The sequence below is a fragment of the Protomyctophum parallelum genome (assembly GCF_964188405.1).
Source record: "Protomyctophum parallelum genome assembly, chromosome: 3".
Lineage (NCBI taxonomy): Eukaryota > Metazoa > Chordata > Actinopteri > Myctophiformes > Myctophidae > Protomyctophum > Protomyctophum parallelum.
This window is the reverse complement of record NC_139698.1, coordinates 51,790,480-51,810,284: the sequence shown is the minus strand read 5'-3', so window position 1 is coordinate 51,810,284 and position 19,805 is coordinate 51,790,480. Positions and strand designations below refer to the sequence as shown.

Genomic DNA, 19,805 nt, shown 5'->3' with positions numbered 1-19,805 from the left:
GGCATGCTACTAGTCCTATACATACTTACACCTAGCAACCCCATTCTAGCCTACTTAGGTTCATCTTACGGTGGACATGTTTGCCTGAAAAGGAATCTTTGAAATGTTTCATAGTTTTAGAAATATAGTGCTTTCAAATTTACAATGGGGCTCAATGGCAAAAATGATGAAAAACGGCGTGCTATAGTATGCCGTACGATATGGGCCATAGCCCATGGTCCAAAATGATGAAAAACGAGGATTAAAAAAAAAGAACAAAAATTAAAGAAAACAATGGGCTATAACCCATCGTTTTTTTTCTTCATTTTTTCATTTTTTTCAAATCCTCAAAAATTATGAAAAGCGGCGTGCTATAGTATGCCGTACGATATGGGCTATAGCCCATGGTCAAAAATGATGAAAAATGAGGATAATTTTTTTTTAATTAAAAAAACAATGGGCTATAACCCATCGTTTTTTTCATTTTTTTTCATTTTTTTCAAATCCTCAAAAATTATGAAAAACGGCGTGCTATAGTATGCCGTACGATATGGGCTATAGCCCATGGTACAAAATGATGAAAAACGAGGATAAAAAAAAAAATCAAAAATTAACAAAACGATGGGCTATAACCCATCGTTTTTTTCATTTTTTCATTTTTTTCAAATCCTCAAAAATGATGAAAAACGGCGTGCTACAGTATAGTATGCCGTACGATATGGGCTATAGCCCATATCCTCGCGGTGTATAGCGGTGTACTAGAATGGGTGTTGCGGAGGATGAGAGCATTCCTCTCATCCTCCGCAACACAATGCATTCTCTATGGCAATAGCACAAACTTTGGCATGCTACTAGTCCTACATACTTACACCTAGCAACCCCATTCTAGCCTACTTAGGTTCATCTTATGGTGGACATGTTTGCCTGAAATGGAATCTTTGAAATCTTTCATAGTTTTAGAAATATAGTGCTTTCAAATTTGAGACATTTAACATGGGGCTCAATGGCAGCTCTATAGGCACGTCAAAAGTCACTTTCACCTATAGAAACTCCATTCACACTTTTTATTATTCAGCTTACTGTGGAGACACATGCTGGAACTTTTTTTTATTTTTATGTTTTGTAGTTTATGAGTTATTTAACGTAAACGCCCAATGCATTCTCTATGGCAATAGCACAACCTTTGGCATGCTACTAGTCCTACATACTTACACCTAGCAACCCCATTCTAGCCTACTTAGGTTCAGCTTACGGTGGACATGTTTGCCTGAAAAGGAATCTTTGAAATGTTTCATAGTTTTAGAAATACAGTGCTTTCAAATTTGAGACATTTAACATGGGGCTCAATGGCAGCTCTATAGGCACGTCAAAAGTCACTTTCACCTAGAAACTCCATTCACACTTTTTATTATTCAGCTTACTGTGGAGACACATGCTGGAACTTTTTTTTATTTTTATGTTTTGTAGTTTATGAGTTATTTAACTTAAACCCCCAATGCATTCTCTATGGCAATAGCACAAACATTGGCATGCTACTAGTACTAGTCCTATACATACTTACACCTAGCAACCCCATTCTAGCCTACTTAGGTTCATCTTACGGTGGACATGTTTGCCTGAAAAGGAATCTTTGAAATGTTTCATAGTCTTAGAAATATAGTGCTTTCAAATTTACAATGGGGCTCAATGGCAAAAATGATGAAAAACGGCGTGCTATAGTATGCCGTACGATATGGGCCATAGCCCATGGTCCAAAATGATGAAAAACGAGGATTAAAAAAAAAGAACAAAAATTAAAAAAAACGATGGGCTATAACCCATCGTTTTTTTTCTTCATTTTTTCATTTTTTTCAAATCCTCAAAAATTATGAAAAGCGGCGTGCTATAGTATGCCGTACGATATGGGCTATAGCCCATGGTCAAAAATGATGAAAAATGAGGATAATTCTTTTTTTTTTAATAAAAAAAACAATGGGCTATAACCCATCGTTTTTTTCATTTTTTTTTCATTTTTTTCAAATCCTCAAAAATGATGAAAAACGGCGTGCTATAGTATGCCTTACGATATGGGCTATAGCCCATGGTACAAAATGATGAAAAACGAGGATAAAAAAAATAATCAAAAATTAAAAAAACGATGGGCTATAACCCATCGTTTTTTTCATTTTTTCATTTTTTTCAAATCCTCAAAAATTATGAAAAACGGCGTGCTACAGTATAGTATGCCGTACGATATGGGCTATAGCCCATATCCTCGCGGTGTATAGCGGTGTACTAGAATGGGTGTTGCGGAGGATGAGAGCATTCCTCTCATCCTCCGCAACACAATGCATTCTCTATGGCAATAGCACAAACTTTGGCATGCTACTAGTCCTACATACTTACACCTAGCAACCCCATTCTAGCCTACTTAGGTTCATCTTATGGTGGACATGTTTGCCTGAAATGGAATCTTTGAAATCTTTCATAGTTTTAGAAATATAGTGCTTTCAAATTTGAGACATTTAACATGGGGCTCAATGGCAGCTCTATAGGCACGTCAAAAGTCACTTTCACCTAGAAACTCCATTCACACTTTTTATTATTCAGCTTACTGTGGAGACACATGCTGGAACTTTTTTTTATTTTTATGTTTTGTAGTTTATGAGTTATTTAACGTAAACGCCCAATGCATTCTCTATGGCAATAGCACAACCTTTGGCATGCTACTAGTCCTACATAATTACACCTAGCAACCCCATTCTAGCCTACTTAGGTTCAGCTTACGGTGGACATGTTTGCCTGAAAAGGAATCTTTGAAATGTTTCATAGTTTTAGAAATATAGTGCTTTCAAATTTGAGACATTTAACATGGGGCTCAATGGCAGCTCTATAGGCACGTCAAAAGTCACTTTCACCTAGAAACTCCATTCACACTTTTTATTATTCAGCTTACTGTGGAGACACATGCTGGAACTTTTTTTTATTTTTATGTTTTGTAGTTTATGAGTTATTTAACTTAAACCCCCAATGCATTCTCTATGGCAATAGCACAAACATTGGCATGCTACTAGTACTAGTCCTATACATACTTACACCTAGCAACCCCATTCTAGCCTACTTAGGTTCATCTTACGGTGGACATGTTTGCCTGAAAAGGAATCTTTGAAATGTTTCATAGTCTTAGAAATATAGTGCTTTCAAATTTACAATGGGGCTCAATGGCAAAAATGATGAAAAACGGCGTGCTATAGTATGCCGTACGATATGGGCCATAGCCCATGGTCCAAAATGATGAAAAACGAGGATTAAAAAAAAAGAACAAAAATTAAAAAAAACGATGGGCTATAACCCATCGTTTTTTTTCTTCATTTTTTCATTTTTTTCAAATCCTCAAAAATTATGAAAAGCGGCGTGCTATAGTATGCCGTACGATATGGGCTATAGCCCATGGTCAAAAATGATGAAAAATGAGGATAATTCTTTTTTTTTTAATAAAAAAAACAATGGGCTATAACCCATCGTTTTTTTCATTTTTTTTTCATTTTTTTCAAATCCTCAAAAATGATGAAAAACGGCATGCTATAGTATGCCGTACGATATGGGCTATAGCCCATGGTACAAAATGATGAAAAACGAGGATAAAAAAAAAAATCAAAAATTAACAAAACGATGGGCTATAACCCATCGTTTTTTTCATTTTTTCATTTTTTTCAAATCCTCAAAAATGATGAAAAACGGCGTGCTACAGTATAGTATGCCGTACGATATGGGCTATAGCCCATATCCTCGCGGTGTATAGCGGTGTACTAGAATGGGTGTTGCGGAGGATGAGAGCATTCCTCTCATCCTCCGCAACACAATGCATTCTCTATGGCAATAGCACAAACTTTGGCATGCTACTAGTCCTACATACTTACACCTAGCAACCCCATTCTAGCCTACTTAGGTTCATCTTATGGTGGACATGTTTGCCTGAAATGGAATCTTTGAAATCTTTCATAGTTTTAGAAATATAGTGCTTTCAAATTTGAGACATTTAACATGGGGCTCAATGGCAGCTCTATAGGCACGTCAAAAGTCACTTTCACCTAGAAACTCCATTCACACTTTTTATTATTCAGCTTACTGTGGAGACACATGCTGGAACTCTTTTTTATTTTTATGTTTTGTAGTTTATGAGTTATTTAACGTAAACGCCCAATGCATTCTCTATGGCAATAGCACAACCTTTGGCATGCTACTAGTCCTACATACTTACACCTAGCAACCCCATTCTAGCCTACTTAGGTTCAGCTTACGGTGGACATGTTTGCCTGAAAAGGAATCTTTGAAATGTTTCATAGTTTTAGAAATATAGTGCTTTCAAATTTGAGACATTTAACATGGGGCTCAATGGCAGCTCTATAGGCACGTCAAAAGTCACTTTCACCTAGAAACTCCATTCACACTTTTTATTATTCAGCTTACTGTGGAGACACATGCTGGAACTTTTTTTTATTTTTATGTTTTGTAGTTTATGAGTTATTTAACTTAAACCCCCAATGCATTCTCTATGGCAATAGCACAAACATTGGCATGCTACTAGTACTAGTCCTATACATACTTACACCTAGCAACCCCATTCTAGCCTACTTAGGTTCATCTTACGGCGGACATGTTTGCCTGAAAAGGAATCTTTGAAATGTTTCATAGTCTTAGAAATATAGTGCTTTCAAATTTACAATGGGGCTCAATGGCAAAAATGATGAAAAACGGCGTGCTATAGTATGCCGTACGATATGGGCCATAGCCCATGGTCCAAAATGATGAAAAACGAGGATTAAAAAAAAAGAACAAAAATTAAAAAAAACGATGGGCTATAACCCATCGTTTTTTTTCTTCATTTTTTCATTTTTTTCAAATCCTCAAAAATTATGAAAAGCGGCGTGCTATAGTATGCCGTACGATATGGGCTATAGCCCATGGTCAAAAATGATGAAAAATGAGGATAATTCTTTTTTTTTTAATAAAAAAAACAATGGGCTATAACCCATCGTTTTTTTCATTTTCTTTTCATTTTTTTCAAATCCTCAAAAATGATGAAAAACGGCATGCTATAGTATGCCGTACGATATGGGCTATAGCCCATGGTACAAAATGATGAAAAACGAGGATAAAAAAAAAAATCAAAAATTAACAAAACGATGGGCTATAACCCATCGTTTTTTTCATTTTTTCATTTTTTTTCAAATCCTCAAAAATGATGAAAAACGGCGTGCTACAGTATAGTATGCCGTACGATATGGGCTATAGCCCATATCCTCGCGGTGTATAGCGGTGTACTAGAATGGGTGTTGCGGAGGATGAGAGCATTCCTCTCATCCTCCGCAACACAATGCATTCTCTATGGCAATAGCACAAACTTTGGCATGCTACTAGTCCTACATACTTACACCTAGCAACCCCATTCTAGCCTACTTAGGTTCATCTTATGGTGGACATGTTTGCCTGAAATGGAATCTTTGAAATCTTTCATAGTTTTAGAAATATAGTGCTTTCAAATTTGAGACATTTAACATGGGGCTCAATGGCAGCTCTATAGGCACGTCAAAAGTCACTTTCACCTAGAAACTCCATTCACACTTTTTATTATTCAGCTTACTGTGGAGACACATGCTGGAACTCTTTTTTATTTTTATGTTTTGTAGTTTATGAGTTATTTAACGTAAACGCCCAATGCATTCTCTATGGCAATAGCACAACCTTTGGCATGCTACTAGTCCTACATACTTACACCTAGCAACCCCATTCTAGCCTACTTAGGTTCAGCTTACGGTGGACATGTTTGCCTGAAAAGGAATCTTTGAAATGTTTCATAGTTTTAGAAATATAGTGCTTTCAAATTTGAGACATTTAACATGGGGCTCAATGGCAGCTCTATAGGCACGTCAAAAGTCACTTTCACCTAGAAACTCCATTCACACTTTTTATTATTCAGCTTACTGTAGAGACACATGCTGGAACTTTTTTTTATTTTTATGTTTTGTAGTTTATGAGTTATTTAACTTAAACCCCCAATGCATTCTCTATGGCAATAGCACAAACTTTGGCATGCTACTAGTCCTATACATACTTACACCTAGCAACCCCATTCTAGCCTACTTAGGTTCATCTTACGGTGGACATGTTTGCCTGAAAAGGAATCTTTGAAATGTTTCATAGTTTTAGAAATATAGTGCTTTCAAATTTACAATGGGGCTCAATGGCAAAAATGATGAAAAACGGCGTGCTATAGTATGCCGTACGATATGGGCCATAGCCCATGGTCCAAAATGATGAAAAACGAGGATTAAAAAAAAAGAACAAAAATTAAAGAAAACAATGGGCTATAACCCATCGTTTTTTTTCTTCATTTTTTCATTTTTTTCAAATCCTCAAAAATTATGAAAAGCGGCGTGCTATAGTATGCCGTACGATATGGGCTATAGCCCATGGTCAAAAATGATGAAAAATGAGGATAATTTTTTTTTAATTAAAAAAACAATGGGCTATAACCCATCGTTTTTTTCATTTTTTTTCATTTTTTTCAAATCCTCAAAAATTATGAAAAACGGCGTGCTATAGTATGCCGTACGATATGGGCTATAGCCCATGGTACAAAATGATGAAAAACGAGGATAAAAAAAAAAATCAAAAATTAACAAAACGATGGGCTATAACCCATCGTTTTTTTCATTTTTTCATTTTTTTCAAATCCTCAAAAATGATGAAAAACGGCGTGCTACAGTATAGTATGCCGTACGATATGGGCTATAGCCCATATCCTCGCGGTGTATAGCGGTGTACTAGAATGGGTGTTGCGGAGGATGAGAGCATTCCTCTCATCCTCCGCAACACAATGCATTCTCTATGGCAATAGCACAAACTTTGGCATGCTACTAGTCCTACATACTTACACCTAGCAACCCCATTCTAGCCTACTTAGGTTCATCTTATGGTGGACATGTTTGCCTGAAATGGAATCTTTGAAATCTTTCATAGTTTTAGAAATATAGTGCTTTCAAATTTGAGACATTTAACATGGGGCTCAATGGCAGCTCTATAGGCACGTCAAAAGTCACTTTCACCTAGAAACTCCATTCACACTTTTTATTATTCAGCTTACTGTGGAGACACATGCTGGAACTTTTTTTTATTTTTATGTTTTGTAGTTTATGAGTTATTTAACGTAAACGCCCAATGCATTCTCTATGGCAATAGCACAACCTTTGGCATGCTACTAGTCCTACATACTTACACCTAGCAACCCCATTCTAGCCTACTTAGGTTCAGCTTACGGTGGACATGTTTGCCTGAAAAGGAATCTTTGAAATGTTTCATAGTTTTAGAAATATAGTGCTTTCAAATTTGAGACATTTAACATGGGGCTCAATGGCAGCTCTATAGGCACGTCAAAAGTCACTTTCACCTAGAAACTCCATTCACACTTTTTATTATTCAGCTTACTGTGGAGACACATGCTGGAACTTTTTTTTATTTTTATGTTTTGTAGTTTATGAGTTATTTAACTTAAACCCCCAATGCATTCTCTATGGCAATAGCACAAACATTGGCATGCTACTAGTACTAGTCCTATACATACTTACACCTAGCAACCCCATTCTAGCCTACTTAGGTTCATCTTACGGTGGACATGTTTGCCTGAAAAGGAATCTTTGAAATGTTTCATAGTCTTAGAAATATAGTGCTTTCAAATTTACAATGGGGCTCAATGGCAAAAATTATGAAAAACGGCGTGCTATAGTATGCCGTACGATATGGGCCATAGCCCATGGTCCAAAATGATGAAAAACGAGGATTAAAAAAAAAGAACAAAAATTAAAAAAAACGATGGGCTATAACCCATCGTTTTTTTTCTTAATTTTTTAATTTTTTTCAAATCCTCAAAAATTATGAAAAGCGGCGTGCTATAGTATGCCGTACGATATGGGCTATAGCCCATGGTCAAAAATGATGAAAAATGAGGATAATTCTTTTTTTTTTAATAAAAAAAACAATGGGCTATAACCCATCGTTTTTTTCATTTTTTTTTCATTTTTTTCAAATCCTCAAAAATGATGAAAAACGGCGTGCTATAGTATGCCGTACGATATGGGCTATAGCCCATGGTACAAAATGATGAAAAACGAGGATAAAAAAAAAAATCAAAAATTAACAAAACGATGGCCTATAACCCATCGTTTTTTTCATTTTTTCATTTTTTTCAAATCCTCAAAAATTATGAAAAACGGCGTGCTACAGTATAGTATGCCGTACGATATGGGCTATAGCCCATATCCTCGCGGTGTATAGCGGTGTACTAGAATGGGTGTTGCGGAGGATGAGATTATTCCTCTCATCCTCCGCAACACAATGCATTCTCTATGGCAATAGCACAAACTTTGGCATGCTACTAGTCCTACATACTTACACCTAGCAACCCCATTCTAGCCTACTTAGGTTCATCTTATGGTGGACATGTTTGCCTGAAATGGAATCTTTGAAATCTTTCATAGTTTTAGAAATATAGTGCTTTCAAATTTGAGACATTTAACATGGGGCTCAATGGCAGCTCTATAGGCACGTCAAAAGTCACTTTCACCTAGAAACTCCATTCACAATTTTTATTATTCAGCTTACTGTGGAGACACATGCTGGAACTTTTTTTTATTTTTATGTTTTGTAGTTTATGAGTTATTTAACGTAAACGCCCAATGCATTCTCTATGGCAATAGCACAACCTTTGGCATGCTACTAGTCCTACATACTTACACCTAGCAACCCCATTCTAGCCTACTTAGGTTCATCTTATGGTGGACATGTTTGCCTGAAATGGAATCTTTGAAATCTTTCATAGTTTTAGAAATATAGTGCTTTCAAATTTGAGACATTTAACATGGGGCTCAATGGCAGCTCTATAGGCACGTCAAAAGTCACTTTCACCTAGAAACTCCATTCACACTTTTTATTATTCAGCTTACTGTGGAGACACATGCTGGAACTTTTTTTTATTTTTATGTTTTGTAGTTTATGAGTTATTTAACTTAAACCCCCAATGCATTCTCTATGGCAATAGCACAAACTTTGGCATGCTACTAGTCCTATACATACTTACACCTAGCAACCCCATTCTAGCCTACTTAGGTTCATCTTACGGTGGACATGTTTGCCTGAAAAGGAATCTTTGAAATGTTTCATAGTTTTAGAAATATAGTGCTTTCAAATTTACAATGGGGCTCAATGGCAAAAATGATGAAAAACGGCGTGCTATAGTATGCCGTACGATATGGGCCATAGCCCATGGTCCAAAATGATGAAAAACGAGGATTAAAAAAAAAAAAAAAAACGATGGGCTATAACCCATCGTTTTTTTTCTTCATTTTTTCATTTTTTTCAAATCCTCAAAAATTATGAAAAGCGGCGTGCTATAGTATGCCGTACGATATGGGCTATAGCCCATGGTCAAAAATGATGAAAAATGAGGATAAAAAAAATTAAAAAAATTAAAAAAAACAATGGGCTATAACCCATCGTTTTTTTTCTTCATTTTTTCATTTTTTTCAAATCCTCAAAAATGATGAAAAACGGCGTGCTATAGTATGCCGTACGATATGGGCTATAGCCCATGGTACAAAATGATGAAAAACGAGGATAAAAAAAAAAAAAAAAAAAAAACGATGGGCTATAACCCATCGTTTTTTTCATTTTTTCATTTTTTTCAAATCCTCAAAAATGATGAAAAACGGCGTGCTACAGTATAGTATGCCGTACGATATGGGCTATAGCCCATATCCTCGCGGTGTATAGCGGTGTACTAGAATTCTCTATGGCAATAGCACAAACTTTGGCATGCTACTAGTCCTACATACTTACACCTAGCAACCCCATTCTAGCCTACTTAGGTTCATCTTATGGTGGACATGTTTGCCTGAAATGGAATCTTTGAAATCTTTCATAGTTTTAGAAATATAGTGCTTTCAAATTTGAGACATTTAACATGGGGCTCAATGGCAGCTCTATAGGCACGTCAAAAGTCACTTTCACATAATTCAAACCCCAGGATGAAAAAAATGTACTTAGAGGTCCCTAGGGAAGCTGGGGGACTTGGCTTACCAAACTTTATGTGGTACTATTGGGCTGCAAATATTGTATAATGTTTACATTGGAGATATACATATGACTACGAAGAGGGACCAGATTGGGTCCATATGGAGTTGTTGTCCAATCCTTTGCCAATACTCACGTCCCCGTTACCATCTGGCCGTACCATACAATCTACAAACCCGGTGGTTAGAGCCTCACTCAGAATATGGTTACAGTTCCGAAAGCACTTTGGCTTGAACCTGCTCGGTACTAGATTTTTCCCAGTGGCCAACAATCAGTTTTTCCCCCCATCAATGATGGATAATGCATTTCAACATTGGCTCAGGAATGGACTGGTGTTTTTCTGTGATCTCTTTTCTGATGAGAAGTTCATTTCTTTTGAAACACTTACTACAGATCATAATATACCCAGATCTCATTTCTTTAGGTTTCTTCAAATTCGCAGTTTTACTCAGAAAAAGCTTCCTTCATACCCTTACTTACCACCCAAAAATCAATTGGACATTATATTGGAATTTAGCCCCGCTGCAAAAAAACGTGTGTCTGTGATTTACGATTTGATACGGAATCTAAAACCAGTAACCTGGGATAAAACAAAAGCTGCCTGGGAGAGAGATCTGTGTGTGGAGCTCCCTGGGGAGATGTGGGAGGACAGTCTACTACGTATTCACACCTCTTCAATGTGCATACGCCATGGTTTAATTCAATTTAAGATACTACATCGACTCCACTATTCAGGGGATAAGCTGGCCAGGCTCTTTAACATGCCAGACCCTGGATGCCCAAGATGTGGCCAGACCCCAGCCTCGTTAGGCCACATGTTTTGGATGTGTCCTTCCCTCACTACCTACTGGAAGCGAATATTTGACGTATTCTCTCATATGTGTGATACAGTGGTGACCCCTTCTTTTCACACCGCCATTTTTGGCATAATTCCCCCAGACTGTACACTCACATCTCCACAAGCAAATGCTTTGGCATTTGCATCCCTATTAGCCCGTAGACTAATCCTCCTTAATTGGAAGTCCGATAAGGCGCCTTCCTTCCAACAATGGCTGAAAGAAGTTCTATCATTCCTGCCTCTGGAAAAACTCAGATATAAAGTAGACAGAGCCCAAAAAAACTTTGTCCTAGCTTGGAGTGCCTTTGTGGAGTTTGTTGAAGACTTTTCATTTCAGTGAACTGTAATCCGTACTGTGTCCGACTGTGCCCGACTATGTCCCTGTCTTGACCATTTTATTTATTTATTTTTTTGATCTATGATTGTCCACTGCTTTGTCCCACCACTTTTTATTTTATTGTATTTTCGTTTTTAGTTTTAGCCTAGGGGGGAGGGGGGAGGGGGGGGGGTCGTATATGTTTGTGTGTTTTGTGTGTCTACTTGCTTACATGTAATGTAATGTAATGAAAAATGTATGAACGAGAAAGAAATGTAAAAATAAAGTTTACAAAAGGAAAAAAAAAAAAGTCACTTTCACCTAGAAACTCCATTCACACTTTTTATTATTCAGCTTACTGTGGAGACACATGCTGGAACTTTTTTTTATTTTTATGTTTTGTAGTTTATGAGTTATTTAACTTAAACCCCCAATGCATTCTCTACGGCAATAGCACAAACTTTGGCATGCTACTAGTCCTATACATACTTACACCTAGCAACCCCATTCTAGCCTACTTAGGTTCATCTTACGGTGGACATGTTTGCCTGAAAAGGAATCTTTGAAATGTTTCATAGTTTTAGAAATATAGTGCTTTCAAATTTACAATGGGGCTCAATGGCAAAAATGATGCTATAGTATGCCGTACGATATGGGCTATATTAAAAATGTGTGCCACATTGGCATAATCACATGCAGATCCCCACCGGTAACAAGCCTACTCGCCCCGTTTCTGTTTTCCTCACAGAATTTTCCCCAGTGAGGGGTGGGAGAGGCTGGACAGCAGACAGCTGGACTTTGAATTTCTCTAACTATAAACTTTCATGACAGCAGAAAAGTACAAATATAATTTATGAAAAGCTACTACAGTGAAGTCTGTTCACAGAAGTTGTTGTAGGATATGTGGGGATTATCTGATGAGGTACCATTTGAGGGGGCAAAACCTTACATAAATAAATAATACTAAATTGTTTATAGGTTCAATATAAGTCAAATAATATAGCCTTTCCACAGGAGTATCTTTTTATATTTTTCCAAAAAGAATACAAACAGCCAATAGCATATTACAAAGTTATCCCCCTCACTGGGGAAAATTCCGGGAGGAAAAACGGGCAAGCTGGTTTTCGACAATGGAAGAAAACGACATACTACTATATGTAGTAAGTATACGACCATAATATGGAATAAATTGTGTGTGTTTTATTTTAAATAAAATACTATAGTAATGAAATAAAATACTATAGTATGTCGTTTTTCATGGTTTTCGACAATAAAAAATGTGTAGCCTATATCAGAACGAAAATACATCGCTTGGATGCAACTGGGACGTATCCTCAGTGATGTATCCCAAGGTCATCGAGGTTTCTGGTCTCGCGAACACCATACCCCACTCGGGTGACCCAGCCGGGGTGATCAAGTCCCGACTTACGTCCCAGTAGCTACCCTCGATCAGACACACTAGGGAAAGACCAGGGCCTAAGCATCTGTGGACCTAGCCCAAACATTAAGACTCTCGTAGAGGGTTTTTTCGATTCTGACGAGAGATTCGTCAGAATCGAAAAAAAACCTCTATGAGTCTAAATGTTTGGGCTACTGTGGACCCACGGTATAGGAACCACTGCTGTCGGCTCTTCAGTGCACTGGGATGACAGGAATCACAAGAGTGCAGTCTCAAGTTCTCTCAACTGCTTGCAAGCAACAAAACAGTTTTAAGGTCACCGTCAACCGTTGCAAATATTAATTGCACGGCGAATCATTGGTGATTTAGTGTGGTCTTTAATTTCAAAGACCACCAGTTTGACATGAATTAGGTCAGGGGAACAGACCCCATGGCATGTTTATCTGGACAGCAATATACACCGTTCCATTTGACCGTGATAAATATTTTTTCCTGTGGAACTCCACAAGGACATATTTGTAAAAATCAAAAGCTTTGGGTTTTTCTTGCAATAGTTTAAATGGACAATCATGTTATAGCATTTATCTATCAGTCATTGAGTTATACCGTATAACTACAAGTCATACAAGTGTCTAGAAAACATACTGGCCCAATGTTGCCATAGTTTTGTTTCTCTTTGTAATGCACAATACTTTTGGTGCATATCTCTTACCATACCACTTGTGCATTCAATGTGGTAACTGGAATAAAACACAGGAAATGGCCAATAATCTCCAACCGTCTTTATTTACATTACAAAACAGTCTACACTATGTAACATTGTTCTTCAAAATGGTAAAAATAAAGCCTTGTAGCATTATGAAATACACAATGTATGGTCAACAAGGAACCTGACAATTTAAACTAATTTCCCTACACCTCAAAAGCACAAAATGAAAAGCAATAGATACAAGCTGTAGCCTGTATGTTTTCTTTCTTCTGACAATAAGCAACACATACACAAGATGAATATGGAACTCACATTCAGTAGATCCTGTACATTTTACAGATGTAGCCTGGACATACAGGAGGCTAGACCTCCGTTCAAATTTGTACTCAACGTTGTGATCAAAAAAATATAATATAGCATTTGTAAGATAACTCCTGGCACTGAGCATTATTTTGTACACTTACCACACTGTCAAATGTGAGAAAATGTGTCTTTCTTTGATCAGTCACCACATGGGTCTGAAGCAAGCAACCTGAGAATAGTCTTCTCTGAGACGTTTGTGGCAGGTTAAAGCAGTTTAATTCATGACTACAGAATGTTCATACCAATCTTAATCCATTTAGGATCACCAATGTCCCACAAATGTCAGTTCACTTCCATGTTCCATTTGCTGCCATAAGAGTGGGATTGTTTGAACAATGATGAGGACATTCTCTCTCTCTACCCACAAATGCAAACTGGCAGTTCAGTCTGTGGTGTGGCCAGAGATTAATTAATGTTCCGTCGTATGACGCGCACAGAAAATAGCAGATATACAAGGACTTAACGAGTGGGCTTGTAGCTCTGCTATTTACGTTGCATGGCTCCAAAAATGTGGCTTTACGCGTCCAGTCCTTCATCGTCCTCCTCCTCCCCCTCCTGCTTGGCATCAACCTCTGCTGTGTCAGAGAACTCGTGCAGGAGGACGTACTCTCTGCTGCTGAAGCCAAACTTGATCACATCCTTCTCTTTGAGCTCGTAGTAGCGTTGTGGGTCGATTCGCAGGTTGTTAAGGTATGTGCCGTTGCCCGAGCCCAAATCAATGATGTAGGGTCTCACCCTGCGGCCAGTGGTTCCATCTGCACGCGTGAATTCCACCAGCCTGGTAAAATGCGGAATGACAGAAAAAAAAGATTATATATGTGCTATGCAAAGAATACTATACTATACTAAATATATCCAATTTCTTCCAACATTTAAAGGTATATTCAGTGATTTCACTTAATTCAAATATCACTTATTTTTTTGTTTTGTTGTGATAATCCTCTCTACTATAGAGTGTGCTGACCATATAAGGAGTTCCTCCCTGTCCCCAGTTCACCCCTGGGGGTCAAAAAACCTCTCTATCCTCTCTATCCTGATTGGATGAAAGGCTTAGGTCCCAGCCAAAAACGAAACCTACGTTTTTTTTGAGTGAAATCACTGAATATACCTTTAATAATGTGCATAAATTTACAAATATTTTGTAAATAATTTACAAAGAATTGCAGTCACTTAAAAAATGTTTTAATAACATTTAACATTTGGGTCACTGATTTAGACTATTGTTCTCACCTGTACTGGAAAACGGCATGCTGTTTTGAGCAGGATGGGTGGTCGATGGGGATGTCTGCAATTTTCCTCTGCCGCCCCAGCAAGTAGGCACTTTGTCTGTGAATGTACATGACTGGAAGGGGCTCGTCATTCTTGAAGGGATACAGGCGCCATCTGCGCTTAGGGATGCGCGCCTCTGGCGGTTCGTTGTACTTGATGACCACACCTCGGAATGTGTTGGTATCTTCTACTAGTGCACCAGACAGCCCAAAGTTGGGCATTTCTTTATCTTCAGGAGGGGTGTCACTGCCCAGGCCACCTTCTTGCGGCCGCCCAAACGCCTGTTCTTCAGGGTTTTCGTCCAACTGCCGACGGTTCTCTCTGCGTTGCTCGTCATGTTGCTGTCTCTCAGCCTGCTGCTGCTGGAGGGCTTGAGAGATTCTTTCACGGGGTCTCTCACGCTCTCTCCCCCTTTCTCTCTCCCGTGGTCTATCAGACTCCCAGCGGCTCCGCCTCTCTTGCTCTGGCTGTTCGTTTCGCCTCCTACGGTCATTGCTACCACTCCGCTGCTCTTCTCGCTCCTGTGAGAGAAATTGCAGTTAAACACAAACAAGTTAAAAAAATAAAAAAAAACATAATTGAATTTGTTTCTTATTTTTAAAAGGGCCAAGAAGGAAAAATGCATGTATGCATGTTCAAACTTCCAGCTATAAAGCAATCTCACATTCAGTGTAAAGACTCAATCATTGTGTGAACAATGCAATGCGCATGCCCAGATGCAAATCGAAAAAAGCAATTGCTGTCACTGGAATAACTTTTATTTACAAAAAAACCTTAAGTGCGACACAAAATGTGGCGAGCCCCAGGGGTCCCAAAAAGGCCAAAATACGAAGTAAAAAAGATGAGGGAGACCACTGTAATACAAAAACATATGTGAGTGTTGCCTGAGGAAGAGTTGAGACTTGAAACGTATTGCATGTAGTCTGCTTGTTTTTAAGCCCTTTTGTGTGTTGTTGTTGATGTGCCATAAACACTGTAAAGTATGAGTATTTGAAAGCATGACATTTTGCCTTCATCCTCATCCATTCTACTTGGCAAGAAAAAATATATATCGTTACAATGCCTGTGTTCATCGCCTTAATTATTCACTGCCGACCTACGCAATAGTAAGAATCTGACCACCTGGCTCTGTAGGAGGTGACCAATCTAATGGGTCTGTGAGTAGGTCTGTCTGGGGCTAGTTTCAATTTTATAATGTGGTGGTGGTTGGACCTAGCCTCACATAGCCAGCCTTCATCTGCCTTTGCAATAAATATTGCCCCAGGCAGATTAAGTCTGGACTCTGGCCCGTCTCAATTGTGGGAGGATTGGTCGGCCGAAGTGGTGACGAGCCAACCACATTCGTCTGCAACCAGGCTATAACCAACCAGGGCCCAGTATGCAAATATGGGGCAGGACATTGTGGGAAAAAATCTAATGCTGAGAGGGACAAGACGACGAGACTAATATCCACGCAGTGATATTAGTATCGCTACGCAAGGCTAGTTTGGATCGGGATGAAACCTTGCCCAAACATGCACATTTGCACAACCCAGATTCGGCACAAACAAGGGACTAAATTATTTTCGCTTCTATGCCACCAAAATGTGGAACGCCCTACCAACAGTCATTGACATGCGAATCCCTTGACTCCTTCAAAACCGCTGTCAAAGGGCACCTACGGACGGCTGCAATTCGAAACCCGTAAAATCTGAATCCTGTCCCCCCACACCCTTTTTCCCCCTCACTGTATACGTTTCTTTTCCCTTTTTACCTCCTTTATGATGAATTCCTGTTCTGTTCTTTGACTACCGGTATATAGAAGTGTCTATTTGTACGTCTCTAAATGTTTTGATGAATTGAACAAGGTGGACCCTCTTGTAAACAAGTGTAATGCTTAATTGGGTCGTCCACTCACAGTTAACAGTCTTTGTATTGAGTTTGTGCTTGAAATGTACTGTAATTCAGCAAACTGTTAATACATATTTCAATCAATCAATCATCATACAACATAGATACATATTATGCATAAATGACTGACATAACATCATTGACTAACCACATTAAGTCTGAGATCCATATAGCGACGCTGTTATTAGATGCTGTCTTGTTTGAACAACAGTGGATTTCTATGGCTTTGGGATATGAGCTATATCTGATGTTGGCCAAGTGAACACTTAAGCAGGATAAATTAAGTGTTTGCCGACAGCCATATAATTACAACAGCCATATCCTTTTACTATTTAACACATTCCACACTGTGTTCTCGATGAACAGGAATTCACACATCTAGAGACATTACAACCAAATCACCCGCTTTATTTTGGCATCAGCAGCAGCACCACGGACTGGACTCTTCTTATTTCTGGGAGATCTGCTTTTCCGCCTGACGGGAGACCTCTCCCTTCTATCTGGCGAGCGATCCCTGTTCCTGGCAGGTGATCTACGTGAAATTATAAAAGATTAAAGAAAACAAAAACACATTTACTTTTAAACAGGTAAGGCAAATTGATTCTAACAAGCCATACAAATATTTTATAGAAATATACAGATGGCTGCTGGGACTGATCTAGACTAGCCCCGAAACATGACATGTCATAATCTATAGCCCTGGTCGCACTGGACCAGGGCTAAGTGGGCTAGGATAGTCATAATCATGATATAATCATGCTAGTACACGCGTCATGTGAACCATGCCTAGTACTGACCTGGCTTTATGTTGAAGGAGTGATTCATAATTAGATCTGATGAGTGAATTTCGTGGCTCCGTTTCATTTTTAGAGCGATGTGACCATTGGAGAAAAACAACAATAAAAGGAACTTGCTAGCCAATGCTAGGTAGCCATCTAGCTAGCAACTCGGACGAAGATAACTAGCTTAGCTGCTAACCACACAGTATACTATTGTCCAACATGTGTAACCTTTCATTAAGTTTGTGATTTGTATACGGGGAATAATAATCAAATAATGTACCTGCTGGTTCTTCTTCTCGGTGCCGGTGGGCTCGAGCTACCGTTAGATCTGGACCTGGAGCGCCGGGACTTATGTGGCCTCGCCGGGCTTAGCTTCTCTTGTTTTACCTTCACTTTGGACTCTCTCGGCGGGGACACCCCTTTTCTGTGTCGCCTTTCTTTATCCATTATGAGCGAGCTCCACCAGTTCACTAACGGATTTACTTAATATATATCATAATACAAAAGCAAAATAGAGACGATGCATTACAAACGTAGCTATAGACACCATTGAGAAACATACGCGATGTTGCTGAAACTACAAATGATGCACATCCGTTTCCTGTGGTACGTTGAAAATAGTTGTCGGTTTTCCCACGGGCGGGTTTCAACTTTTGTTCCGATCAACTTGCGCCTCTCTTTGTTTTATATGAATATTAGTTAGTGTGGCAGTGCTCTGTAATTATACAACCCTGTAAATGCGTTGCATACAATCCATACATATGTTTTAAACATCTGTCGAATGAAAAGGAAATAGTAAACATATCCTTCAGCTCGGAGAAAGAAAGATGGAGCGAGTTGCCATGACAACGTGCCATGACAACTCAAAACAATAGTATAGGACCAAACTTTATTTTGTAAACACGAACTTCAGTGAGTTGAGTTAGTAAGCGGAAGGTATTTGGGTATATAGGCAATTAGGCTATAGTATTTTCAAGGCAACACAATGATTGAGTCTTTACTGAAATATGACAATGCCGTTTTGGTGAGCAGAAATACAGATAAAAAGTCCCCAAATAAGGTAAATCCTCGGTGCCATCGTAGAGCATTGACTATGGCCTACATCTCTACTGTCAAAGAGTAAAAATATTGAAATGGTAAGAGAATAAAATATCTTGGCATCTGGCTCAATTAAAGATGTACATTTATCACATCAGGAAACTTGCTGGGACATTAATTGATTGATTGATTGATTTAATTAATACTTTATTACCAGTAAAGGCCTATTCATAGTCTGGATTTTCGGTCCTGTAGATTCTGAGGATTTGAGATTGGTGGAGATACCGGGTGCGTGGCTTGGTATCTGAGGTTTAGAAGCTGGGATCTGCCTTTTATGATACGTGCAAGTCTCTGGCCCACTTTTAACTCGTTTCAGTGACTGGCCAGTTCGCCATGCTGGTGCCTCAGGACAGAGTTTTGTTAAGACTGCTTTTAGTTAGTGCATGACTTAAAATTGAATTGTCTTGTCCTTCCTGGACGCTTCAGGATGATGCTAGAAAATCATGACCCGACTGTGGTGGTTTTAGCTGGATTTGTTGTTGATTTACGTTTCATTTGTTTTTAACGGTTTATTCTGTTCTTTTTGTGTTTTCTGATTGTGAAATGTAGGCTTCTACATGCAAAGGAGGGCTTGCCCTCAATAGATTATTCGAGATTAAATAAAAATTGAATGAATTAATTCAATTGTTACAGGTACGCCCTTTGAAAGTGAGCCCTCAGCCACCTGCCTTTACCGGCCCTGTTCCACCACCACCCAAACCAAAGTCAGCCTCTGCCGACGCCAACAAACAGAAAACCGAAGAAATCCTTAATGTCATCATTCCTTTACACGGTTTCGGTTGTCCGCACATAGACTGCGTGTGGAAATGGGAAGATGGAGCCGCATACCACCTGAACAGACAATGTGAGACTGGTATTCAAAACGAACAGCACATACTGGTGTGTCCCCTCACACAAGATATCAGAGTGAAATATGGACTGGACATGAGGGTATTGATTGAACAGAGAGACTTTGCATATGCTACATGCCTGCCTGTCACTTGTGGAGCAATAGAAAGCTCCTGTTGCAAAGGGATTCTGTATTGTGTATTGTATATTTTAATGTATTGTACCTT

At 38.7% G+C, this 19,805-nt stretch overlaps 1 protein-coding gene across 1 annotated transcript; it reads right to left on the bottom strand.

Moving 5' to 3' along the window:
- Positions 1-13,399: 13,399 nt before the first annotated feature.
- On the bottom strand, positions 13,400-18,229 carry snip1 (Smad nuclear interacting protein). The gene is made up of 4 exons (XM_083760784.1): positions 17,933-18,229; positions 17,273-17,402; positions 14,942-15,501; positions 13,400-14,489 (listed from the first exon to the last, which is right to left on the bottom strand). The coding sequence occupies exons 1-4, from the start codon at positions 18,097-18,099 to the stop codon at positions 14,228-14,230; spliced, it is 1,119 nt and encodes a 372-aa protein (XP_083616910.1). The 5' UTR covers positions 18,100-18,229; the 3' UTR covers positions 13,400-14,227.
- Positions 18,230-19,805: the final 1,576 nt, after the last annotated feature.

Bases quoted from the DNA above. Each gene is read 5' to 3' on its own strand.
- snip1 (XM_083760784.1), bottom strand. From the start codon at position 18,099: ATGGATAAAGAAAGGCGACACAGAAAAGGGGTGTCCCCGCCGAGAGAG. The intron at 17,403-17,932 runs GTACATTATTTG...AATTTCACGTAG, and splicing joins CCGAGAAGAAGAACCAGCAG to ATCACCTGCCAGGAACAGGG. The intron at 15,502-17,272 runs GTGATTTGGTTG...TTTCTCTCACAG, and splicing joins CTGATGCCAAAATAAAGCGG to GAGCGAGAAGAGCAGCGGAG.